At 34.8% G+C, this 27932-nt stretch overlaps 1 protein-coding gene across 2 annotated transcripts in view; it reads left to right on the forward strand.

Annotated features, from left to right (window-relative positions):
- LAMA2 (laminin subunit alpha 2) overlaps positions 1-27932 on the forward strand; it is a 648749-nt gene that overhangs the window by 174324 nt on the left and 446493 nt on the right. For both annotated transcript variants that reach the window (XM_054490395.2, XM_054490396.2), the window contains exon 3: positions 5486-5598. In XM_054490395.2, the coding sequence (XP_054346370.2) occupies positions 5486-5598 (113 nt within the window). The remainder of the gene's footprint in view (positions 1-5485; positions 5599-27932) is intronic.

A 27932-nucleotide genomic window follows, 5' to 3' on the forward strand; every position in this document is an offset into this window, starting at 1 on the left:
AGAAGATGGCAAGAAAATTGAAGAAAAGGCCAGAAAGTAAATGAGTTGATGGATTATTAGTTTGAGGTTGATTAGGCAAGATGATAAAGCCCGATGGAGGGAAACCACCATTGGTTCAGGGACTGGTGGCCTTGAAAATTTCATGGAGAATGTGAGAAAGCCCAGGGGCATGAACGGAGTTGTGGGGAGGAGGTGCGAGTGTGTAGATGTGTGTTTAGGATGGGCTGTGCAGACAGGGAGAATTAGAGAGATAAAATATGTAAAACCATAAGTGTGTGTATATGTATGCAGGTATATACATATACTTAAGTATTTATTAAATATTTAAATTAAACATGAAATATATGATAGTTATGTAATATAATACACTTATATAATATTAAATAAATTTATATAAATAGTATATGTATGTATATAAGTATAAATATTAAGTATATATAATATGTACACATGTGTATATAATATTTACACCAGAAAGGCAAGAAATAAGAAAATGTATCCAATTATAAAAATGGGATGGAGGAATGATACAAAGATTGGGGTAGAAAATAATTGGGTTCTCCACTCAATTATTTTTATTCTTGGCTGGAAAAATGGATGAGATGCATTGTCAAATTGAGTCCAAGAGCTATTCTGTCTTTCACCCTCTTGAAAGTTCTACATTCAGAGTATCTTTTGTCTCGTGGAAGATATATATATTCAGCCAATACTGTCCATGTTTTCACATTGAAACCAAAAATGAATAAATTATTTCAGTAAAGCGAGGTGTATATAAGTTATGATTTGTATTTCCCCATTTTTATTTACCTGTAGTGTTTTTTAAACCAGTCACAGTCTGGATTTACTTTACATTATTATTATTTATTATTATTATTATTATTATTATTATTATTATTATTTGAGATGGAGTCTCACTCTGTCGCCCAGGCTGGAGTGCAGTGGCACAATCTTGGCTCACTGCAACCTCCGCCTCCCAGGTTCAAGCGATTCTCAAACCTCAGCATCCTGAGTAGCTGGGACTGCACACGTGCACCACTGCGTCTGGCTAATTTTTTTGTATTTTTAGTAGAGATGGAGTTTCACCATGTTGGCCAGGCTGGTCTTGAACTCCCGACCTCACGTGACCTACCTGCCTTGGCCTCCCAAAGTGCTGGGATTACAGGTGTGAGCCACCGCGCCCGGCCTGCATGATTATTTTTAAATGACCAGATTCATTCCACATTTCCAGATAATGCTTTGGTACTAGAAATTTAGAAAGAATAAAACCCCACAAGAATAAAAATCTAGCAATCAACTGCATGAATATATTTTAGTAAAAGTTGGAGCAACAGATGATAAAATTCCACAAATTCAGTGAACTCTGAGAATAAATATGGAAGGTCCGCAGTTAATTACCCTGCAAAGAAAACGAACCTTGAACTTTCTGACTGTTAATAGACTTTGCTTCCCAATTAAAAACTAGCAGTTTGAAAGGTTTACCTCATCAGCGATTCCCTATCCAGTTTTCAGATGCAGTTAGCCCTTGGATTGACTTGCATATTTATCCCTGTTGAGGATGTTATACGTTTCTATCTCCTTTTAAATAAGGGAACTTTGCCAACAATTCATCAGTATTTGCAAATTAATTATGATTAAACTTTCATAATAGGGATTATGGTTAATTGTTGATTCATCTCCCAGTCCTCCTTTTTGTGACTCAGTCTCTTATCAATTTGACCTGAGGTGGCAGATACCACAATTTCCAATTAGACAACTTCTCTCACAATTACCTAAGAGCCATGAATTTGATTTAGAAATGGGGTTGTATGTGTGTGTTTTTCTATCACATATTAAACGCACAATCTGTAAAAAAGATTCAGGAGGATGTTTGGGAAATGTTTTCTGTGATATTTATTTTTCTTCAGAAGAAGTGCCAACAATATTTCATTTATGGTTTTGATTCCCCATATGCCAATTTCAGCACCCCCTTATGTCACCAGGGTCATTTATTTGGTATTTAGTTATGCTTCTGATATTTGCTGTCATCATAAAGACCTGACATCTTCCCTAGCTTCAAAAGAACAATTTAACTAACGCTAACATTTAAATATATTCAGAAATTTTACTTTTCATTAATGAGACAGGAAGCCTCATCTCTGTGGACTGCTAACATGATGATTTGGTGGAAAATAAAGTCCAGCCAGCTGTTAAGTTGAATTAAAAAATTTACCAATAACAATGAAATATTTTTGCCCTGTCTTGTACAGTCATATTAAGATTTGCGATATGAATATCCATATCTGGAATAGGACTATCATACCATAAATAGCTCAAAACATAGCCTTTATGTTTTCAGTAAATGTTATGACAGTTTATTATATATTAATTATAAATTAATATGTAATAAAAATCTTCACAAATCTGAAAATGCCAAATTTAGTGAATATTCAGCTTTTTAAATTTTGAAATGGAGTCTCACTCTGTCACCTAGGCTGGAGTGCAATGGCTTGATCTCGGCTCACTGCAACCTCTACCTTCTGGGTTCAAGCGATTCTCCTGCCTCAGCCTCCCAAGTAGCTGGGAATACAGGTGCCCGCCACCATGCCCATGCTATTTTTTTTTTTTTTTCATAGAGATGGGGTTTCACTGTGTTGGCCAGGCTGGTCTTGAACTCCTGACCTCAGGTGATCTGCTCACCTCAGCCTCCCAAAGTGCTGGGATTACAGGCGTGAGCCACTGCACCTGGCCAATATTCAGCTTTTAATAAAATTTTTCTTTTAAAGATGATTTTACTTTCTATCAGATTCCTATTGCATTGAGGACTTAGTTTTGCTTTATTTTTATTGTTTTTTCAAATGTTTTACCAAGTGCAACTTGTCTCTAATTAAGATTCAGAACAGTGTACATTTTGAATAGATGTATCATTTATTTTATGTATATGCATAATAATGGTTAGAATGCTCACGGTTATACTGTTCATCAGTAACCCTGTGAATATAGGGTTCACATCCAAGATGTTCTCACTGGTCCATGGCAAAGTAAGAAAATGAGAACAACTTTCCACATTTTTCATAAAAATAGAAAGGATACAATTTAAATAATTGTCCTCCATTTTGATATTATGGTTTTTAAAAACTATTGATGGTTTTTAAATGCCCTTTGTTTCATGAAATAATAATGATGCTTTATTAAATGATAGAAATATATTGGAGGTTATTATTACTTGGAAAAACTAAGAGCTAGAACTCCTATATCAATTTCACAAATCAATCACACATTTATTTTTAATTTCATATTTTTCTCTGAAAATTATGAATCTGGAAACCACTGCTGTGAGCGGAATTTTGTTATTCCTAGATCAGAGATGACACATAATGTTGAAGTGATTTGTCTGTGGTCAGTTACGTACTAAGTGGTGGAGCCAGGAGGAATATCAGCTACCCGTGTGCCAGCACCTCATGGTCCCCCTCTCTTTCATCACCATTATTATTAGAATACATAGCTAGATTGCAATATTAGGTAGGAAAATTGAGAGTCCATGTTTGTTCCTCATAGTGATGTGATTTGTTCATTATGTGAGGTATTCCTTCAAATTTAAAAAGGATTGTGTTCTAATCTAAAAGGTCATTCATAAGCCACTCATTTGAAACATCTTCCCAGATAATTAGTTTTATGAAATTCTCAAGACTGACACCCGAAAGCATCCTTAATCTATAATAAACACAGGAGTACAGGGAAGCTCACCTCCACTTTGTTTACATTTCTATGGGCAAATGTGCCAACTTTCTAGTGAGATGTGAGGAATTTAAGTGCCCTTACTGCAGCCTTGGGAATAGAAACAGGATCATCAACAACCTCCACTCCTGCCATCCTCACCCATGCATGAACAAGGCCTGTTTAGAGAGGGAGAAAGAAAAAGACCTTATATCACTTGGAAAATGAGAAGCAAAGATTTTAAACAAGAGCCAATGACTGAGAACCAAAATGCAACGAGGGCTTGGCAGCCCAGGAGTAGTGGCTGCTCTTGTGAGACATGTGGAGCTAAAATGGGAGAAATGAGAAACTGTGAGCTTTGAAGATTGTAAGAAGGAAGGGAGCTGCAACAAAGGTCACAGGTCTGTGGGGCTGCCACGCCTCCTATTTTCTATCTCTAATCTCCCTTTTGATTTTCACAATTGGTTCTCATATGTCTGGAGTGAAAGTAAGGGAAGATCTGTGGTTTTTTGGTAGGATGGAGTTTCATATGCCATCATCTCCTTCCTTGCCATTATTGTAAAGATTCCTCCACTAGAGTTAGTGATGATGGCAACAGACAAATGCTGGATGAGAGGTTTGGGTTGTCTCTCATATTATTAAATAGTGATAGAAAATTGGCAAGTTAAAGCTGGCTGCAAAAAGCTTCTGTAAGGGCCAAGGGAAAAATTCCCTTTTGCCCTCTGAAGGTTTGCTGAAAAATCAGCTGAAAAAAGTTAGCTTGATAGGTGAAAGGCATACAAAATGTATTTTAGCATGCATAGCATGGAAGAATCACAGGAGGATGATTACCCAATAACCCAATGGGGGCATAGATGTAGATATACCCTTCTTCACGGGGGAGGGAAGATGGGGAAAATATGGCAATTTGCAAAATAGTAAATGATTTTTAGGGGAATTCAAGAACATACAATGGCCTGGGATGAAGTCTGTTGGGCCCACAGAGCAGATAGTGGTTTGTAACAAAAGTCTGTTCAGGTGTGCTGACAGACTTCAGTCTCTCTTCATGTGAAATGAGTTAAATTAATGAGAACTTAGGAAGAGGGCCAGAGGAAACTTTTCTTCCTGGTGGGATCAGACTGTAAGTAGATACGGGAGTATCAGAATAAAACTTATTTCAGCATTTGCCGGTCTCCAAGAGCCTTTAATTTAAAATAATCAGCATACCAGGATGCTATATTTTCGGGTGTTGGTTTCTGAGCCTCAATATCTCATAGAATGAATTTAACAGCATTTTATATTAAAACCAGATACATATTGGACTCCCTATATCTTAATAATAATGAATGTGTCAGAAGGGCAAGTGTTCAAGTATCTTTCAACCACAAGTCAGGATTTTATGTTTCTGTTAACAAGGTTGATGGCATACTAGAGCTGTCTCAATAGTTAGTTGTTGCTTTTTTGAATGATTGACAAGTCAATTAGATTTTAACATTATATCTTTACACTTAATTTCTGTAGTTACCTTTAAAGTTGCCCGTTTTGGTTGATGGCCAGAGTGCTGACCAGCTCATTCCCCTGCAGCCTAAGCATTTAAACATTTCCTGCTACCTTGTATGGTGCTATGAGACAGCTGTCATTGAAGAAATTCTGTTGAGAATCTGAATTACTCTCCTTTTGTATTATTTTAATGTTTGATATTCACATGATAATTGTTTTAACAGTTTTATTTTTTTTTACTATAAAGAAAAAGCTATAAATTAGTTATATGATCTTTTCTTCCTCCTTTCACATGATGCTGCTAACTCAATAGAGAGACACCCGATTACAAATGCTATTGATGGAAAGAACACTTGGTGGCAGAGTCCCAGTATTAAGAATGGAATCGAATACCATTATGTGACAATTACACTGGATTTACAGCAGGTATAGTTCCTCTTTTTTTTTTGTCATTTCTACTTTTGAAATCACATTTTACATTTGCTATTTGTTTAGTTAGTGGTTTGTGGGTGAAAGGATACTCTTTCTTATCACTCTCCATTGTTTTCTTGATAAGATGAACAAAGGGTCCTATTCATATGGCATATTGTTATTTAAAAGTATTCGGCATTTAATTCTAAAGCACAACTCAAATGGAAGCATGTGAACAGCTTAGAAATGAATTAGGTGCTAACTCTGTTTTAGCTAGCTGGACTTAATGATGAAAATATGGATCAATAAAATTTTACATAACAAAAGTATAATAGTATCATTTTTAACTTTTAAAATAATACAGTGCTCGAACTGTGCTGATGGTGTGTGCACTTAAAGCTTCTTGGATAACAAAGCTCTTGAGCAAATTGCCTCTCATTACTGAGAGTTGAGAAAGCTGTGACAGTTGCTTTCAAATTAAACTTGGGTGACTAAATGAAGTAACAAGCTTTATAGTTATACAAAATTGATGCCAGAAGTTGTTCAAGTTTGTCTTGCATAGGCCTGGGTGCCTTCTATGCTTAATCTCTTTCTTCCTTCTCTTCACAATATTCAGGTCAGGCTGAAGTTATTAATCAGGAATCGCCAGCACCTCAAATTATTTAGGCTTGCAATTAGGATGGAAAGTGGACAAATGCCACATTCCATCCTATTTGTATGCCTAAATGATGTGCAGGGGTGATGGTCAGGATAGTTAATGACAGACACCATACACTGTAAAGGTCATGGTTTTTATAAGTTGTCACTGTGTGGGGAAGCCCCAGCCAGTGGGCTAGATCAGCACAAGACATTTTCCTAATGGATGCCATTTGCCACCAGCTTGAGTACAATCTCCCTCCTCCAGTGTCTAGGTTCATTTTGGTGAGGGCTGCATATATTCAAGAGCCACAGAAAGCTGGCTGGAGCAAACAAGCTGGCAGGTTACACGGTAGACCTGCCTTCCACCCATATGGGCCTCCTCGGGATATGAGGAACTGGTGGCAGCAGGGGCTCAGTGCTGCAGCTTATATCACCAAATGGCATGGACTTATTTCTACCTTCACTAATATACAGCAGCTGAATGTCAGTCCTGAGTTAATAATATTTCTCAGGAAGTCTCAGAGCACTATCAGAGAATGGCAGGGCAAGCTACCACAATGATCAATCATGCTTTAGGAAAATTAATCCTGTGCATGAATACCCCGGGGATCTTAGCCTTAAAATGGACTGCATACCGCTCCTGATAAAGACAACTTGGTCCTTTATTGGTCACAAGAGTTCTCCCCCTTCATGTGATCATTGAAAGTCTAGTCTCCCCATCAAGAGTGAGTCTGCTGTGCATTGACTCAGGTCATCTCCAGGGACAGGCAATCAATAAATAGTGATGCTTTGTTGTTCTGGTTTACTCTCCACTTATTCTTTTAGATTGCACATAGAACAATGGAGTCAATTATTAATAAAATTTGCACAAATCACTTATACTACTCTTTGAGCTCAACAGCAATATTATTTACCTGTTATCAAACATGGCAGCATTTTTCCCCTCCTAATTTATAACTGGATGGTGCAACCACAAGTTTTTACTAAATCGTTTCTAACTTGCCTGTTTTTATCAACTCAGCAAGTCAAAGAGTTTACCTGAAAGCCTATTTTTCAGTGATATCATTGATATTTTCATAAATTTACTTTGCATACTCACTCATCCATTCCCACACAGCATCTTAAGAATTATGTGGATTTGTCTTTCTGTTTTCTCTTCCTCCCATTTAGTTTAATGGAGGTAAGATGAGTGAATATGCCAAGACATATTTTATGCTTCATTCATCATAACAAAGTGCCAGAATTCTGTATATAACCCAGGTCTACTTGACTCCAAAGTCTGAAATTCACCAAGTGGAATTGGTACAGAGGATATGTGTTCAAATTGTCCCATATTCCAGGATGGTGTCCGTCCATATCCTTATTTATTCCAGCTTTCTATTTCCTGAAAATCAACCTACTGTGTGTGTAAAAGAAGGGGAATTCAAGTAATCTATAAAAATGTAATAAATCCTTATTTCTACTTGACTCAAGATTTTAATTTAGTCAGTTATTTAATGATGTGAAAAGTTAAACAGGTTTTGTAATCAAGTTTCGTGATAGAACTTCTCAGACAAGAAAGAGCTTCAGGCTTCTCATTTGGCCTCAGGCTTTGGAATAACAAGCTGTGAGACATGTTTATAATACTTATTCAGCTATGGATGGTATATTGTACTGCATTGGCAACAGAGAAAATGTGGACATTGTTATTATGTAACTCCTCACAATAATCCTGAATAAGCCAGCTAATATTAATATTCCTATTGCATAGTTGAAGAACACTGTGCTTTAGAAAAGTTCAGTGACTTGGCCTTCTTTCTAAAGCTTATTATGGGCAGGGCTGGGGCAACATGAATAGTATGAATCCAGACCCAAAGTACACTAGTCTTTTCTAATGGGGATCTGAAGATATAATCCTAGGGAGCTCAGGATAATTTTTATTATATATTTTCAAGGGCTCCAAATGTAGTTCAGGTTCAAGAAATATTGCACTATCTTCTCCTGGCTTCTATGGGATAATATAGCCAACAACCTGTTTTGTTATAAAGCAGGGGACTAGAACCCTCATTCTCTAGTATACTCTAGTGTGCCTCTAAAATGGCAAAGCTTCTGTCTTTTCTACCTACAGCATGAAGGATTAATAGGTCATTCGAAATAAGATGAGCTATTATCCAACTGGGAGTAAAGGGCAGTAAAGTTATAATGAATAGGTAAATATCACTAAATGTTTGTCATTTATTCAGCAAGAGGCTTGACCATTTATTAGTTCTTCTTTTGTATAAATTTCAACAAGTGCCAGTATTGTTGTTGATAAATGCTTGGCTCCTCTGTGACACATTTTTATAAATTAGTATCTTAAACATAGCAGAAACTATTGCATTTATTTGATTAAATCACTATAGATTACAGTGGGTTTTTTTTAATATATTTTAACATTCAAGATAAGCACTAGAAAAAATAGCAATTTGTTTGGAAGAAAGTAGCTACTTATTTTATGAGTAGATTGTTCTTAGATACGTATTACCAAGGCATTATTAACTTTTCTCATTCTGTTTACTCATAGCATATTTTGAACAAGTGATTTAATCATGCTGTGCCTCAACTTCTAGATTAGCAGACTAAATATTACAATATCTTGGCAAGAAAATTAAAATAATGATAATGGCAATATAGCAACTAAATTCCATCTCACAATTACAGCTATTAAAAGGATCTAGAGTCAGCATGAACTTAAAGAAAAGCTTAACTGTTCCAGTGACATGTATATAAAAACTCAATATAATCGCGAACAAAAATATACAACAATTTAAAGGAGACAGTAATAGGGACTCAAACGTTAATAAGATGTCTAAAACATTCTATTTTAGTCTTTTGCCTACCAGATTTCACCAGAATATGTCATTATGTCTGATTTTATTTATTTCTTTTAAAATCTGGCCATTATCTCAGTCATGCCCTTTGATTTGTTTCAGAAGAAAGCCGATTGCCAAGTGGGGTAAAACAGAGGGAGGCAGCTTTTCAGTAGACTTTTCAAACATGTATTGAGGTGATACTCACTCCTGGCTAATCCAGGAATGCCATTAATTAGTTAAGCTCATGTCTTAACTAGGAGCCTTCTTCTCCCGATAAGCAATTGACCTCTCTTCCTGGTCTATCCCTCAAAACTAAGAATGCGTTTACCAAACAAGATGATCTTACGGCTACAGAGATCACACTCCACATATACTTAACCTAAATATTTTATTCACTGATCTTGCAGAGAAAAATTTGTTTGGGCAAGTTAACAGTTTTAACTGGAATTTATGTTTTAGGAGGAGGATAAACTAGTATTTCTATGCAAATATTACTGTACTTTTAGAATCCGTGTGAATAGTATAAAAAGATTTTTTTCTAAAGCCTAGAATCATTAATGTAATGGTTAAACATTTCTGCAATAATAAAACATAAAATACATGGAAATACTTTATATATTCAAGTTTTAACAATCATTTAAACATATTAAAGGTGATCCAATTTTCAGTCTTGAAGGAAGGTCATTATTCTTTCATGTCAATTCTTTCCTCATGCTCTTCTTACTGATTCCTGATTACTGATTAAAGGATGTGTTGTACAAGGAGGAAATTTTGAAAAATTCACAAATACATGGAAATTCAACAACATACTCCCAAACAACCAATGGATAAAGAAAAAATTAAAAGAGAAATTTAAAAATAACTTGAGACAAATGAGAATGGATACACTAACACTGATAAGAAGAAGCAAAAGCAGTTCTAAGAAGAAAGGCTATAGTAATAAATACCTATGTCAAAAAGAAGAAAGATCTAAAATTAACAACCTAAGGTTACACTTCAAGAAACCGAAAAAAAAAAAATGAAGAAAAGAAAAAAGAAAGAACAAACTAGGCCTAAAAGTAGCACAAAGAAGGAAATAATAAAGGTTTGGGTAGAAATAAATGAAATAGAGACTAGGGAAACAATGGAAGAGATTAGCAAAACTGTCACTTGGGTTTTGGAAAAGATAAGCTAAATTGACAAAACTTTAGCTAAACTTTCTAAGAAAAAAGATCAGAATTGAAAGAGGAGACATTACTACTGATACTTCAGAAATACAAAGGATCATAAGCGACTACTTTCAACAATTATATGCCAACAAACTGGATAGCCTAGAAAAAAATGGAAAAATTCCTAGACACATAACCTACCAACACTGAATCATGAAGAAATAGATAACATGAGCAGATCAATGAAGAGTAAGGAGATTGAATCAGGAAAAAGAAATACCCTATCAAAGAAAAGCCCAGAACTTGATGGTTTTACTGCTGAATTCTACCAAACATTTAAGGAACTAATACCAATCCTTCTCAAAATCCTCCAAATAACTGAAGATGAGGGAATACTTCCAAACTTATTTTATGAGGCCAGCCATTAGCCTGATTCCAAAGCCAAAGGCACTATAAGAAAAGAACATTACAGATCAATATTTTTAATGAACATAGATGCAAAACTCCTCAACAAAATATTAACAAACCAAATTCAGCAGCACATTAAAAGGATCATTCACTGTTATCAAGTGGGATCACTCCCAGGGATGCCATGGTTTAACCTTTGCAAATCTATAAATGTGATACCTTACATTAGTAGAATGAAGGACAAAAATCATATGATTATCTCAATAGATGCAGAAAAAACATTTGACAAAATTCAACGTTCTTTAATGATAAAAGCTGTCAACAAATTAGCTATAGAAGGAATGTACGTCAACATTATAAAGACTATATGACACATCCTCAGCTAACATCACACTCAATGGTGAAAAGCTGAGAGGTTTTTCTCTAAGATCAGGAATAAGACAAGGATATCCACTTGCACCACTTCTATTTGGCATAATACTGGAAGACCTAGCCAGAGAAATCAGGCAAGAAAAGAGATAAAATTGGCATCAAAATTGAAAAAGAAAAAGATAAACTGTCTCTTTTTGCAGATGACATAATCTTATATATAGAAAATCCTGACTCCACCACAATAACTGTTAGGACTAATAAACAAATTCTGTAAATTAGCAGGATACAAAATCAATATACAAAAATTAGCAGCATTTCCATAAACTAACAAGGAACTATCTTTAAAAAAATCAATAAAATAATCCCATTCACCATAGCTAAAAGAAAAATAAAAAACTTGGTAATAAATTTAACCAAGAGGATTGCTATGATTTGGCTCTGTGTCCCCACCAAAATTTCATCTTGAATTGTACTCCAATGATTCCCATGTGTTGTGGGAGGGACCTGGTGGGAGGTGGTTGAATCATGGGAGTGTTTTCCCCAATGCCATTCTCATGGTAGTGAAAAGTCTCATGAGATCTGGTAGTTTTATCAGGGGTTTCTGATTTTGCATTTTCCTCATTCTCTCTTTGCCTGCTGCCATCCATGTAAGACAGGACTCCTCCTTGCCTTCCACCATGATTGTGAGGCTTCCCCAGTCACGTGGAACTAAAAGTCCAATTAAACCTCTTTCTTTTGTAAATTGCACAGTCTCAGGTATGTCTTTATCAGCAGTGTAAAAACAGACTAATACAGAGATGAAAGACCAGTACACTGAAAACTGTAAAACAGTGATGAAAGAAATTGAAGACACAAATAAATGGGAAAACATCCTGTGTTTTGTGGAATAACTAATATTATTAAAATGTCCATACTACTCAATGTGATCCATAGATTCAGTGCAATTCTTGTCAAAATTCCAATGACATTTTTCACAGAAATAAAAATAAATCCTAAATATTTTATGGAACCACAAAAGGTGCTGAATAGCCAAAGCAATCTTGAGCAAAAAGAACAGAGCTGGAAGCATCACACTATCTGACTTTAAAATATAGTACAAAGCTGTAGTAATCAAAACAGTATGCTGCTAACTTAAAAACAGATACATAGACCAACAGAACAGAATAAGAGCCCAGAAATAAATCTAAGCATTTATGGTCAATTGATTTTTGACAAAGATGCCAAGAACACACAATGGGATTGAACTGTCTCTCCAACGAAGGGTGTTTGGAGCAGTAGATGTCCACGTGCAGAAGAATGAGTATAGACCCTTATCTCACGCCATATAAAAAATCCATTCAAATTCTGAATGAATTAAAGACTGAAACTGTAAAACTACTGAAAGAAAACACAGGGGAAAAGTTCCATGACATTGGTCTGGGCAATGATTTTTTAAAGATATAAACCCCAAAGCACAGGAAACACAATAAAACATAGACAAATGAGATTACATTAAACTGAAACACATCTGGATAACCAGGGAAACAATCAACATGGCTGCTCTTCAAATCACTGAATTTATTTTTTTGGTACTATTTGGGTCACTGCTAAATTGGTGAATACAAAACTAACACAGAAGAGATTATAATATACATGTTCCAAATGTAGATTATACCTTACCTGGATATACCTTGTTTAAGTACAACAGAATATAATTAAAATCACAGTTCTTTACCTGCTTTAGTTGTATATAGATTTTTAAGATCATTTGTTCAGTATCACAAATAGAATCTGTGGTTAATTAGAAAATATATTTTCCCTTTAAATGAATTTGTGCTGACTTTTAAAATCATTAATAAAGGTGACAGCTAGCTTTGGTGTCTACATTGAAGAAAATGTTCATCCTAATTGGTTTCCATTTGTCTACCCTTTGGTCTGCTTTCAACACAGCAGTCACAGCAATCTCATTAGTACAGATCACATAACACTTTCCATTAAAAGTGGAAATCTTATTAGTACAGATCACACAACACTTTCCACTAAAAGTCTCTACTGGTTTTCCATCACATTCAGTGGGAAAAGCACAATGATCCACAAGGCCTTAAGGACCTTTTCCTCACCTCTTTTCATCTCTGGTCTCATCTGATCTCTCTTCCTCAGTTGCCCAGCTGGTCATCCCGCTATGTCTTGAACACTCACACCTGCCTCAGGGCCTTTGCACTTGATATTTCTTATGTCTAGAATTACTTTCTGCAATTTCAATGTAGCCTGTTTCCTCACCTCCTTTTGGCTTTTACTCAAGTGTTACCTTCTCAACAAGGGCCTCCTTGACAACTCTATTTAAAATTGCAGCCCCCAGCCTGTCCACTTCCTAAACCACTTTCCTGCTTTATTTTTCTCCATAAAATATATCACCATCTAACTTACTATGTACATTTTACTGTTTAGTTGAATATTTATCTTTCTAAATGCAATTTTTATGTGCATGGAGCTATTTGTTTTTGTAATCATTGCTTTCTAAGCACTTAGAATAGTGCCCAACATATAGGAAGAATTCAATGAGTTTGTATTAAGTTAATAAATGATTGAATGAATAACTAATACAAACCACCAATCCATAATTTAAGAATCTTATTGAATCTGAGAATTAAAGGATTAAGCGATTTCACTGTGCTTCTTATGATAAAACACACTGCACTTTTTCTAATTTATGAAATTTCCTTTAAGGTTGAATGGCATTGTTTTAGTCTGTTTGGGCTATTATAACAAAGTACCAGATGAGGTGGCTTATAAACTGCAGCAATTTAGTTCTCATAGTTCTGGAGGCTTGACGTCCAAGATCAAAGCACTGGCAGATTCAATGTCTGGTGAGGGTCTGCTTCCTGGTTCATAGATGGCCTTCTTCTTGCTGTAGCCTCACATGGCAGAAGGGGCAAATAAGCTTTCTGGGGTTCCATTTATAAGGGTACTAATTCCATTCTTGGGGGCTCTGTCCTCATGACCTAATTACCTCCCCAATCCCCATCACGTAATACCATCACATTAGGGGTTAGGATTTCAACATATGAATTTTAGGGGAACAGAAACATTCAGTCTATAGAAAGCGTGAAGTAAATTTTCCTCCAGTTCCTATGCATGTTCTTACTCTGCTTTTAAGCATATTCTAAATTTCAGTCATATCTGTCACTATGTGACTTTACCACACTTACAGCTTTATTTAGGAAAAGAGATGTTAATTATTTTAACTCTTCTTTTGTAACAGAGAAGTCTGGGACTGTCATTTTTTTTTTTTTACTTGACATTGTATTTTTTCCTCATAGAACAAAAGTTAGTATAAAAGAAAGGGAAAAAAGGCCATGCAATGATGCTGTCTAAACAAGAGTGTAAATGTAGGATATGTATTTTGATCTAAAATGTTGATAAACCAAATTCTAGCAATATCATGAAAATGTAAACATTTTGGAGACCCAGATCCTATTTCAAATAGAGTCAAGATGACTGCCCTAGAAAATGCTTCTTGAAGTCATGGAATAAATTAGATGATTGTTTATTTAAAAAAAAAGAACAATAATACATGGAGAGGAGATCTGTTAAAAAATCTGTGAAGAAAGAGCTGTTAAAATGTTGAAACCACATGAATTCTGTTATGGAAAGTCTGAACAAGACTTTCTAAAATAGATTGAATGTGGGCAGTTTTCACAGCTGCCTGATGACTTCCACACACAAAACATCCACATTTCATCCTTTTGGTGGAATACTATGTATTTTCCAATTTTATTCTTAGAGTTTAAATTTTTACTTACATATTATGCTTCTGTATATCATATTTGTTATATATAACTAATATACAATTATATTATTTAAAAATAATAAATTAAAAACAATTATATTATTTATTTTTAAATAAGGAATTACAAAATAAGGAAGAGACCATGTTTATTATAGATCTTGAAACTGCGACTAAAAACCCCATGCACAGAGAAAATTCTTGTGTGAAATGGCTTCACTGGTGAATAGAAGTTAGAATACTGGTTATTGTTACAAGGAGAGGGAAGATAATGACTGGGAGAGGGTATGAGGAAAGTTTCATTTCTTATTTTTTATTATATATATAATTGTACAAGAATAATGTGTTAGTACATAGAACTAATATAATTGTAAATAAGTATGATTATATTATATAATAAAATATACAAAATATATATAATCTATTGTATAATATATAATTACATACAATATAATAAGAATATGATAAATAATATTGTATAATATATAATTATATACAATTATATTAATTATATGTACTAATGTATTAGCTATATGTATTTATATGTACCTATATATAAGATTTTTTCTAGAAATTGACTACATATTTGAATTGTGAGACAGCATGTATGTTTTGATTCATAGATATGTTTCCAATATTACCCAAATCTCTAAAATACAAATATGTCAAAAAAGGCTGGAGTGAGACTAAGGAGAAAGGAGGAGCTATAATTGTGCCCAGATTCCATTTCTTTACCTATGTCTTATGCGTTAGTACATTTACCTTAGGTAACTTGTCCCACTTTTATGCTCTTCAATTTGGTCATGTGTAAAATGGAGCAAATAGGCCCACTTCCTTATTATGAGGGATATTATAAGGATAAAGTGATGTGATATAGGCAAAGAGCATAGCACACTGTTGCTCTTTAGGTGATACTCGGAAAATATTACTTTTGGTCTTCCACATTGAAAATAATGGTGAATGGAGAATAAGTGGGCTAGAGTTGTAATGGGAAAAATGGAAAATAACAAAACAAAAGCTCAAAAATACTTTAATTACTGGATATTGAAATGATACCTATGAGGTTCACTTTGTATATCACCTAAGAACATTATTTTACTTAATATATTTTTAGTACTTTATGGACATTAATATTTCTATGGAGAAAGCTTAAAAAGTGTCACTTGTGCATTGAAACTCTTTTGTAACAGCTTCTTTACTCTTCTGTTGTTGTTATGATATCCTCCAGATTACTTAAATTTTTAACCAAGAAGTAACCTTACTTATTACTAGTATGCTCTTTCCTTAAAAGCTTTTCTGATTGATATTATTTTACTTATATCAATCTTGTTTTGTTATTATTTACAGTTTTTAATTCTTTTAATAATTTCAACCTTTCTGCAACTTTCCATTTTAGGTATGTCTCATTAATAGCATATAGTGAAGTTTTGGTGTTTTGTCTATTTTGGCAGTGTTGGTCTTTTAACGAAACATGCATTTTCAGTGGATCTGTGTGTATCTAAGTGAAGCATGTACTCAGAAAAGGTGACAAATAAAAGTCTGAGAAAATTTTTGCTAAATGAACGTTCCCAAGTAACTACTACTGAGACAAAGATAACCAGCAACCCAGAAACTTCCCTCATGCCTTTTCCAATCACTATCTTGCCTTCTCCCCTAATAGTAACCAGTATTCTAACTTCTATTCACCAGTGAAGCCATTTGATCTAGGAGTTTTCTCTATGTATGGGTTTTAGTCACAGATTCCATATCTATAGTAAATGTAGGACTCACTGGAGTTTTCATTTCTTATATTTTCAGTTTAGTTGAGTTGGGCTTTTCAAGAAATCGATCCACTTCCCTAATTTTTCAAATATATCGACATAAGTTGTTAGTGATATATCATTATCATCTTTTAATTTACAATGATCTGTGGTGATGCCCTTCTTTTATTCCAGATATTGTTGTGTAACCTTTGTTTTTCCTTTACAGCTTTAATAGGTCTTCATAATTTCATTAGCCTTTTCAAATAGCCAGTTTTGGTCTTGATTGATTTTCTCTATCGTGAAATTATTATATTGTATTGAATCCTGCTCCTATATGTCTTGCTTTTTACTTCTCGTTATTTTTTATTCTAGTATACTACATTTTCTTAGCTTCTTGAAATTGATGCCTATGTTATTAATATTTCAGTTCTTCTTTCCTAATATATTTATTAAAGCCTACAATTTGCCTCTACATAGGGCTTTAGTTGCCTCCTACAAGTTTGATATATTGTATTTTTCATTATCATTTATTTTAAAATATATTCTAATTTTCATAGTAAATTTTTCTGTGGCCTCTGAGTTATATAGAAGTGAAGTGCTTAATTTCTGAACGATTGAGTGTTTTTCTAATCGTTTTGTTTTTGTTGTTATTCGTTTCCTCACTAATTCCACTATGGTCAGTATATTTTCAATTCTTTGAGACTAAACTTTTTGAGACTTGTTTTCATCTAACATATGGCAGTGACTTGAAAACAATGTGGACACGTTGCCCTGGCTCACTCCTGTAATCCCAGCACTTTGGGAGGCCAAGGCAGGCGGATGGCTTGAGCCCAGAAGTTCAAGACCAGTGTGGGCAATGTGGTAAAACCTCATCTCTACCAAAAAAAAAAAAAAAACAAAACAAAAAACTCTAAAACAAATTAGCCAGGTGTGTGCCTGTAGTCCCAGCTATTCTGGAGTCTGAGATGGGAGAATCAATTGAACCCAGGAGGAAGAGGTTGTGGTGAGCCGAGATTACGCCACTGCACTCCAGCCTGAGTGACAGAGCTGGACATCAGACCCTGTCTAAAAAAAAGCAAAGAAAAGAATGCAGATTCTATAGTTGTTGCTTGCAGTACTACAAATATATCAGTGAGTTATATTTATATATATATTGAGACTTTTAAATGAGACATACAAATTTAGGATTATTAAATTTAATAATTTAAATTTTGTATTAACTCTTTTGTATTAACCACCTTTTTAATACTACTGCCAGCAGTACTTCTATTTTTTTTTAATTTTTTTTCTTTTTATTATTATTATTATTATTATTATTATTATTATTATTATTATACTTTAGGCTCTATGGTACATGTGCGCAATGTGCAGGTAACTTACATATGTATACATGTGCCATGCTGGTGCACTGCACCCACCAACTCGTCATCTAGCATTAGGTATATCTCCCAATGCTATCCCTCTCCCCTCCCCCCACCCCACAACAGTCCCCGAAGTGTGATGTTCCCCTTCCTGTGACCATGTGTTCTCATTGTTCAATTCCCACCTATGAGTGAGAATATGCGGTGTTTGGTTTTTTGTTCTTGTGATAGTTTACTGAGAATGATGATTTCCAATTTCATCCATGTCCCTACAAAGGACATGAACTCATCATTTTTTATGGCTGCATAGTATTCCATGGTGTATATGTGCCACATTTTCTTAATCCAGTCTATCATTGTTGGACATTTGGGTTGGTTCCAAGTCTTTGCTATTGTGAATAATGCTGCAATAAACATACGTGTGCATGTGTCTTTATAGCAGCATGATTTATAGTCCTTTGGGTATATACCCAGTAATGGGATGGCTGGGTCAAATGGAATTTCTAGTTCTAGATCCCTGAGGAATCGCCACACTGACTTCCACAAGGGTTGAACTAGTTTACAGTCCCACCAACAGTGTAAAAGTGTTCCTATTTCTCCACATCCTCTCCAGCACCTGTTGTTTCCTGACTTTTTAATGATTGCCATTCCAACTGGTGTGAGATGGTATCTCATTGTGGTTTTGATTTGCATTTCTCTGATGGCCAGTGATGGTGAGCATTTTTTCATGTGTTTTTTGGCTGCATAAATGTCTTCTTTTGAGAAGTGTCTGTTCATGTCCTTCGCCCACTTTTTGATGGGATCGTTTGTTTTTTTCTTGTAAATTTGTTTTCTTGTAAATTTGTTTGAGTTCATTGTAGATTCTGGATATTAGCCCTTTGTCAGATGAGTAGGTTGCAAAAATTTTCTCCCATTTCGTAGGCTGCCTGTTCACTCTGATGGTAGTTTCCTTTGCTGTGCAGAAGCTCTTTAGTTTAATTAGATCCCATTTGTCAATTTTGGCTTTTGTTGCCGTTGCTTTTGGTGTTTTAGACATGAAGTCCTTACCCATGCCTATGTCCTGAATGGTAATGCCTAGGTTTTCTTCTAGGGTTTTTATGGTTTTAGGTCTAACATTTAAGTCTTTAATCCATCTTGAATTGATTTTTGTATAAGGTGTAAGGAAGGGATCCAGTTTCAGCTTTCTACATATGGCTAGCCAGTTTTCCCAGCACCATTTATTAAATAGGGAATCCTTTCCCCATTTCTTGTTTTTGTCAGGTTTGTCAAAGATCAGATAGTTGTAGATATATGGCATTATTTCTGACGGCTCTGTTCTGTTCCATTGATCTATATCTCTGTTTTGGTACCAGTACCATGTGCCAGCAGTACTTCTATCTTTAGAGTGTACTTTTGTATATAGATTCACTAGCTTCCTTTTTTTTCTGTGTTTGCATGATATAGGTTTTCTCATATGTTGAGTGTACTTACATTTAAGGTGTATCTTCTGTGAGCAGCATAAATTTGAATTGTTTATTTAACTAATCTAATAATTTTTCCTTTAAATTGGATACTTAATTCATTTACATTTTGTGTTACTATACTGATATATGGATTCAAATTACCATATTCTCATCTGTTTTCTGTTTGTCTTTTGTTTATTTTTCTTCCTCATAACTTTCTTAATTTTGGAATACTAAAGATTTTTCCCTATTTAATTATTCCATTTCTTCTTTCATTAGCTTGTCCTCTGTGAAGTCTTTTATTACTCATACTAATTACCATAAATATGGTAACTTGCATCCTTCATTTATCAGAACTTTGTAATACTTTACCTCAGTCCCACCTCCCCATCAGATTTAATTCTACAGTTCTCATATGTTTAATTCTATGTATATATTAAACTCCATAGGAAGTAATTGTTACCATCATAAACATGCAGTATTCATCCAATTTTAAACACCTTTAACTTTTTTTGTTTATTTTTTGTTAGTATACTTTATTTATTTCTGTTAGTATACTTCCATCAAGAAAGTATCCCATTTCTTTTCCGCCTTTTTTAAATGAAGGCCTGCTAGTGATAAATCTCTCATCTTTTCTTTGTTTGTTTTTTCACTTTTCTTTACTTTTGAGACTTACTTTCCAGTGAGTATAAAGTAGAATTTCTTGCCTGGTTGGAATTTTATTTTGTTTTGTTTTGTTTCCAGCACTCTAAATATATCCTATCATTATTACTTGTTTTTCATTATTTCTATCATGAAGTAAGTGGAAAGTCTTATTGCTGGTTCTTGGAAACAAGATCATTTTTCCTTTCACTCCATTGAAGGCTATTTTTTTTTTATTTTGCTTTTGGTGTTCAGGGGTTTACCACAATGTACTTAGGAATGATTTTATTTGTATAAATACTGCTTGGGATTCAAAAACTTCTAGATTCTGTGGATCAATGTCTTTCACCAATTTGGGAAAATTCTTAGCCGATATTTTCTCGAATGTTGTTACTGTCCATTCTTTCTCTCCACTGTCCCTGAGACTTCAGTCACATCCCTGCTAGACTGTTTGCCGTGCTCATTATGTATTCTGTGGCTTCTTTTCATTTGTCTTGTCTTCTTTTGAGGTTTCTCAGTCTGTACATTTTCTGGGTGACCTGTTGTTTGGTATAAATAATCCCTTTTTTCTGCTAGATTCAATTTCTATTACATACATTTACTGGATTCTTAATTTTTGTATTTTTATTTTTTAGTTTTAAAATATCCATTTGATACTTTAAAAAAATTAGATTCCAAATACCGCTCCACTTAGTCATCTGGAACATATTAATAACAGTTATTTTAAATTATATGTCTGATAACTCTGACGTTGGAAACAACTGGGAGTCTGTTTCTATTGTCTTTTCATGCATTCATGTTTTACTGTTTTATGACAAGCTTGGTAGTTTTTGATGAAATAATGTATGTGTCTGAAAATGTATAAAAATTCTGGAAGATGTTATTTTTCTCTTAAAATGATTTATTTTCATTCTGTCAAGAGTTAGTGTAGAAGCAAGTTGCTGTGATTCAGTCAGCAACTCAAATGTTTTGTAGCTTAGTTAGAGATTCTGATGGTTGTTTCTAGTTTACCATTAGTTCTAGGGATAGACTTTCAGGACTCCAGTGGAAACCCCACCTTGTTTACCACACTCTTTCCTTCTTGGCTGACTCTGAACTCCAAAGTTTTTCTTCCCAACTCTGTGAGACTTCCCAAAGATCTTCTTAGTTTTTCACTTCTCATGAGCTCATTTTTGCATGATGTTTATCTTCTGGCTCCTTACCACTTAGAAATTGGAAATCTCTTGAACGCAAAAGCTGTGAAGAATGTAGGTCTCATTTCTCTATGAATTATGGTCCCTCACATCCTAGCTGACTTCATAGCCCTGAATTCTAATGTTTATCTTCTTATCCTGTGAGATTGCTGAACACGCTAAGATGTAGCTTTCTCTATGACCCCCTATTCAACTGTCAGCAAATTAGTAAAAGTACCCTGAGAGGAAAATGGCTAGCTTACCTTAATTTGCTTCCCTTTACTTAAGTCTGGCTGCCTTGGTTGCTTGCTGTTGCCTTCAAACAGCTGTTTTGAGTATTTTATCCAGCTTTTATGGTTGTTGTCTTTGAGAGAAAATGGAAAGAGAAAAAATATTTATTTTATTTACAGTTTTAAAAACAAAAATCAGCATAGTATCTGATAAAATTGTTATTGCTTTTTGTGAATTTAAGGAACGTTCTGAATTATTGCTTCAATATTAAAACAGTAATTATTGGAATATTTTGATGGATTATGAAGAAAGAATATGTAAAATTGGGCTCATGTGGAAAATCTGGTATGCATGAAATTGGCATATAAAGTAGACCTAAACAAAGTAGGTGCTATTCTTAGTAAGAAGCATCATGCCCCTTATGGCATATCTGCCCTGAATAATACATAAAGAAAATAATTGAACAATAATGCATCTGAAAAATATTTATTGAGCAACTACTGTTTTTTAAGCAGTGTTCTAAGCCCATAGGTCTGCCCATGAAGGAGACAGGAGTCCTTGCTTTCCAGGGTTTTCAAGTAAACAATTTAGAATAGTGCAAGTTCATGAAAAAAAAAAAAAGCATAAGATTATAGACGGTGATGAAAGAGCTAATTTACATGTATGTTCTATGTATGCATTTTTGAGGAAGTGATATTTGAGCTGAGAATTAAAAACCAGAAAATACCAGTAATAGAAAAATCTGGGTAGAGTTTATTACCAGCAGGAATAAATGTGGGGTGCTGAGGAAAGGAAAGAAGGACAGTGTGGCTGGAACCTAGTGATCAAGAGCGAAGGTGGCATGAGATGCTGTCACGGAGGTCTCCAGGTCTTCTTAGCTCCTGAAGGGAGTAGTCAGTCATGATAAAGAGTTTATATTGAATTCTGGGTATAATGAGAAACCTGCAGTGGTATTTAAGCAGGTGTAACATGATTTCCTTTATCTCATTAGAAGTACCATTCTGCTAAATGGAGAATGATTATAGTGAGATAAGTGTGAAAACTAGGTGGCAGTCAGGAAACCATAGGGCTTTTTTAGCAAAGAGATGATGGTAACTTGGACTAGAGTGGTAGTAGCAGAGAGAAGTGGCAGGCTGAGATTTATCTGGAGTTCGGCATCACCCAAATTGATGGTGGAACAAATGTGGAGAGTGGGGCCAAAATGTTGACTCCTAGGAGTTTGGCCTGAAGAAATTTTCCTGAAATAGTATGGATTGAAGGAGGAGCAGAATGGAGATACTGAGTGGCAATTAAGGATCTGTTTTAACATGTTATGTTTGAAGAATTTGAGTGGTGCTGGGCATGGTGGCTCACTCCTGTCAGCGCAGCACTTTGGGAGGTTGAGGTGGGAGGATTGCTTAAGCCCAGGTATTCGAGACCAGCAACCAGCCCAGGCAACAAAGTGAGACCCCCATCTCTACAAAAAAAATCAAAAAATTAGCCAGGCATAGTAGTCCCAGCTACTCAGGAAGTTGAGGCAGGAGAATCACTTGGGTCCAGGAGGTCAAGGCTGCGGTGAGCCATATTCACGTCACTGCACTCCAGCCTGGGAGACAGAGCGAGACCCTGTCTCAAAACAAAACAAAAAAATTATTAAAGTGGAAATATTAAAGGGACAATTGGATTTATGAGTCTGGAATTGTGTGATATGCACTGGGAAAGAGACCGTACTTAACAGTAAAGGCCTGTTTAAGATCATTTAGAAAGCAGGTGTAGAGATAAAAAGAGGGCCTATAATTGAATCCTAGGCACTTCAAATTTAAAGGTGGTAAGATCGAATACATCAAGAAAGAGGGAATCTTCAGCTATGGCAATGCAGGTGCTGTGAGGTACAAATTAAACCACTCAGGTCTTGGAAATACCTAAACATAGAGGGAAAAAATACCTAAATTGTAATAAGTATATGTATATGTATATATGTATATATTAAATTAGAGAATCTTTAATAAGAGGTGAATGGCTCCAAACACAGATTTAATTTGGAAGCTCCCACCCTAGTAATACCTACTGGTGTTCATTCTATTTATGTAAACATACAAATGTTGACTATGTAATTTTTCAATTAAGGAAATAGCCAATAAAATTGTGTGGAAAAAAGATAGTGGTAGCAGATAATAGCATCTTTTACTTACTAAAGAGATTGTGTCTAAATATCAAGAGTAATACATTCCCTTGTCAAAACACTTCATTTTTGTTTCTTTTCACAAATATTTTAATGTGGATTTTGAGTCAAATTTTCTGTAGGAAGGTCATGTCAAATTAGCTGAAACAATAAACACAACGAAAAGAAAAATCAGCCTTGTAATACAGTACAACTAAGGAGATCAGTTTAAAACACTAATGAGGAGTTGCCTCTCAGCACTGGGTCATTATGATTGTACTAATATAATAAGTTAGGTTCAGGTTAGAAAGCAAAGATGAATAATCTTCAAAAGGCACAGTAAATAGTCAATTTAGTTGTCTACCTTCATAGTATTTACTGTTTCCATACTAAAAGCTTACAGTGTGGGCTAGAATATATGATATTCATGTAATAATATTTAAATTGAATTTCATTTTTTTGCTTCTTCATTATCCTTACCTCCACCCTCCTCAATGAATTCATCTCAAATGATAAGCTTTTCCATCCATCATTGTGAAGAATAATTTATTTACTTAATGATTCTGGAAATATGGGAATGTTTATAAAATGAAATACAAAAATTAAGAAATGGAGTGGGCAAGTAAAAAGACATTTTCCCACTGATTTTAGAATATACTCAAGCAAATTAAACTAGTGACAAAATAGATTTATTTAACTTATAAGCTAATTCATAAATTAATTGCAAAATTTATCGTAGTATACATAACTGAGATTTTGCAGATTTTTTTTGTAAATAGATAACATCCTGATACAATTAACAGATCTCCATCAGCTGCATTAGATTTCAAGTTGCCCTGTTACCATTGTATATATGCACATAGACAAATATGTACATGTAGTGCAACACAGATGAGAAGATATAAAGTTGTTTTATTTTGTTTGAATATGTGATATAGAGAACCGTATGTGCTGTATAGCACCTTATACATCTTTCTTTTAAGAGAACCTCATAGGACTTCCAAATTCTTCACTGAAATAACTCCTACTTCTTATATTACCTTTTGATATGTCAGAAAGATTCTTTTTCTGGAAGCTGTTGTTCTCATCCACATCATTGCACAGGCTGACAATCAAGACACTATTTCTCACTTTCTTTAAAACTAAATCAGGATTTGGGGGATTGGAGGGATGACTAGGCAGAGCAAAAGGATTTTTAAGGCAGTGAAAATACTCTGTAGGATACTATAATGATGGGTACACGTCCAAACCCACAGGAGGTGCAAGGCCAAGAGTGAAGCCTAATGTAAACTATAGGCTTTGGGTAATTTTGATGTGTCAATGTCGTTTCATCAATCATTACAAATGTACTACTCTATTGGGGGATAGTGATAATAGGGGAGGTTGTACGTTTATGTGGGCAGTGAGTGTATGGGAAATCTCTGTATTTTTTTTTTCTTTTTTGAGACAAAGTCTTGCTGTGTCGCTCAGACTGGAGTGCAGTGGCGCAATCTCAGCTCACTGCAGCCTCCGCCTCCAGCGTTCAAGCGATTCTCCTGACTCAGCTTCCTGAGTACCTGGGACTACAGGTGTGCGCCACCATACCCAGCTAATTTTTGTGTTTTTAGTAGAGACAAGGTTTCGCCATGTTGCTCAGGCTGGTCTCGACCTCCTGACCTTAAGTGATCTGCCCACCTCAGCCTCCCAAAGTGCTAGGATTACAGGTATGAGCCACTGCACCTGGCCAAAATCTCTGTATCTTCCTTTCAATTTTGCTTTGAACCGAAAATTCTCCCTAAAAAATAAAAGAAACTCTATGTACCCTACTGACTCTTTGTCAAAGATTATCTATTTTTTTTCTCAACTCATGCAATGTTTAACACTTTGGACCACATTATCGCTTATGGTTAGCCTCTTATAATATGCTATGGCTATTTTTTAAAAAGTCATGGTAAAATGAAATAACAAACAATTTTTTATCTTAGCCACTTTTAAGTGTACATTGTTGTGCAACCATCACCACCATTCAGCTCTATGATGCTTTTCATCTTGTAAAACTTGAAATACTGCGCCCATTAAATAATAATTCCCCATTCTCTCCCCCCAGCCCCTGGCAAACACTATTCTACCTTCTGTCTCTATAAATTTGATCATTCTAGGCATGTCGTATAAGTGGAACCACACAGTATTTGTCCTTTTGTGACTGGCTTATTTCATTCAACATAATGTCTTCGAGATTCTTTCATGTTGTAGCATGTATCAGAATTTCCTTCATTTTTAAGGCTGAATAATATTCCAATGTGTATGTATAAGTAGACTCACACACACGTACATATATGGCACATTTTTTGTCCATTAATCCATCAATGAACACAGGTTAATTCCACCTTCTGGCTATTGTTATTAATGCTATGAACATGGGCATATGGGCTTCAATCTTTAAGTTTCAGTTACTCATGGTAAACTGTAGTCTGAAAATATTACATACAAAAACATTTTAAGAGAGAGAGAGGCTACATTCACATAGCTTTTATTATATTATATTGTTCTATTCTATTTTTTATTAGTTATTTTTAAATCTCTTACTGTGCCTATTTTATAAATTAAACTTTATCAAAGATGTGTATGCATAGAAAAATACATTGTGTATATGGGCTTCACGCATTGAATGAGGGTCTTAGGATGTATCCCCTGAGGATAAGGAGGGACTACTATAATTCTACTGTTAATTTTTTGAGGAACCACCGTATTGTTTTCCATAGTGGCTGCACCCATTTTACATTCCCATTGGCCATACACAAGGATTCTAATTTCTCCACACCCTTGCCAACACTTTTTTTTCTGTTTTTTTTTTTTTCTTTTTAAATAGTTAGCATCAAATGAGTGTGAAGTGGTAGCGGTTCATATTTTCAGTCATCGTTTTCCAGTATTTCTTGAGACAATTTTGAAATATTGTAAGAGATATAAAATAACTTTGATGTTGGAAAGAATAGCAGTGAAGAATGCCCATGTAAAATTTGAGAATCTTGAAACATGACAGATACAACATTGCATTAAAGGAAATTAAATCCTGGACAATTTTGCTTAGCTTGTAAGTACATATACAACACATATTCAGATACACGTACCTGTAAGTACATATAAAATATATCCTTTCTAAATTTGGCTATATTGTCAGATACCTGAGAAAATTATTATCTTTATAGCCTCTGTGATATTTCGCCAATGCAAGGCCCATGATAACTCAAAAAGAGTCAGTTAGTAAATGAACTCTTTTATTATTTGTATAAATTATAGTTTTTATAGTATAAATGTAACGTATGAATACTTGTGTCTGGAATTACAATAGACACATTTTTATCTCCAGGGAGTTACTACTGGCACTTTTTGAAATCCTGTTTTGTCCTAGACACTGGACAAAATATTTTACGTAAATTATCTTATAGAAATTTTCAACTCCGTAAGAAAGATACTATTATAATTAGTACATTTTGGATCACAGAAATTAAACAACTTCCTCAAAATTACACAGTTAGAAAACAATAGAGCACAAGCTGAATCCAGTTCTTTCTGATGCCAAAGCCTGCCCTGTATACTCCAGGTGACCTGAACCTTAGAGTAGCTAAAAGCATCAGGGCTTCTCTGATGTAGAATTGTAAGACTCTCACTAAAAACAAGATTAAATTACTACAGAGGAGTCTTAGGATTTAAAACTCTAAATAGTGAAACTTAGGATTTACCAAAAATGTTTCTAACTTCTCAAATACATGTATGGATATAACCTGAAATGCTGGGTTGATTATTGAAATGTCCATATGAACTTACAAATTTACAAGAAAAAATCAAACTACCCCATCAAAAAGTGGGCGAAGGATATGAACAGACACTTCTCCAAAGAAGACATTTATGCAGCCAAAAGACACATGAAAAAATGCTCATCATCACTGGACATCAGAGAAATGCAAATCAAAACCACAATGAGATACCATCTCACACCAGTTAGAATGGCAATCATTAAAAAGTCAGGAAACAACAGGTGCTGGAGAGGTTGTGGAGAAATAGGAATGCTTTTACACTGTTGGTGGGACTGTAAACTAGTTCAACCATTGTGGAAGGCAGTGTGGCGATTCCTCAGGGATCTAGAACTAGAAATACCATTTGACCCAGCCATCCCATTACTGGGTATATACCCAAAGGACTATAAATCATGCTGCTATAAAGACGCATGAACACGTATGTTTATTGTGGCACTATTCACAATAGCAAAGACTTGGAACCAACTCAAATGTCCAGCAATGATAGACTGGATTAAGAAAATGTGGCACATATACACCATGGAATACTATGCAGCCATAAAAAATGATGAGTTCATGTCCTTTGTATGGACATGGATGAAGCTGGAATCCATCATTCTCAGAAAACTATCGCAAGAACAAAAAACCAAACACCGCATGTTCTCACTCATAGGTGGGAACT

This window comes from Pongo pygmaeus, chromosome 5 (assembly GCF_028885625.2).
Source record: "Pongo pygmaeus isolate AG05252 chromosome 5, NHGRI_mPonPyg2-v2.0_pri, whole genome shotgun sequence".
Classification (NCBI taxonomy): Eukaryota; Metazoa; Chordata; class Mammalia; order Primates; family Hominidae; genus Pongo; species Pongo pygmaeus.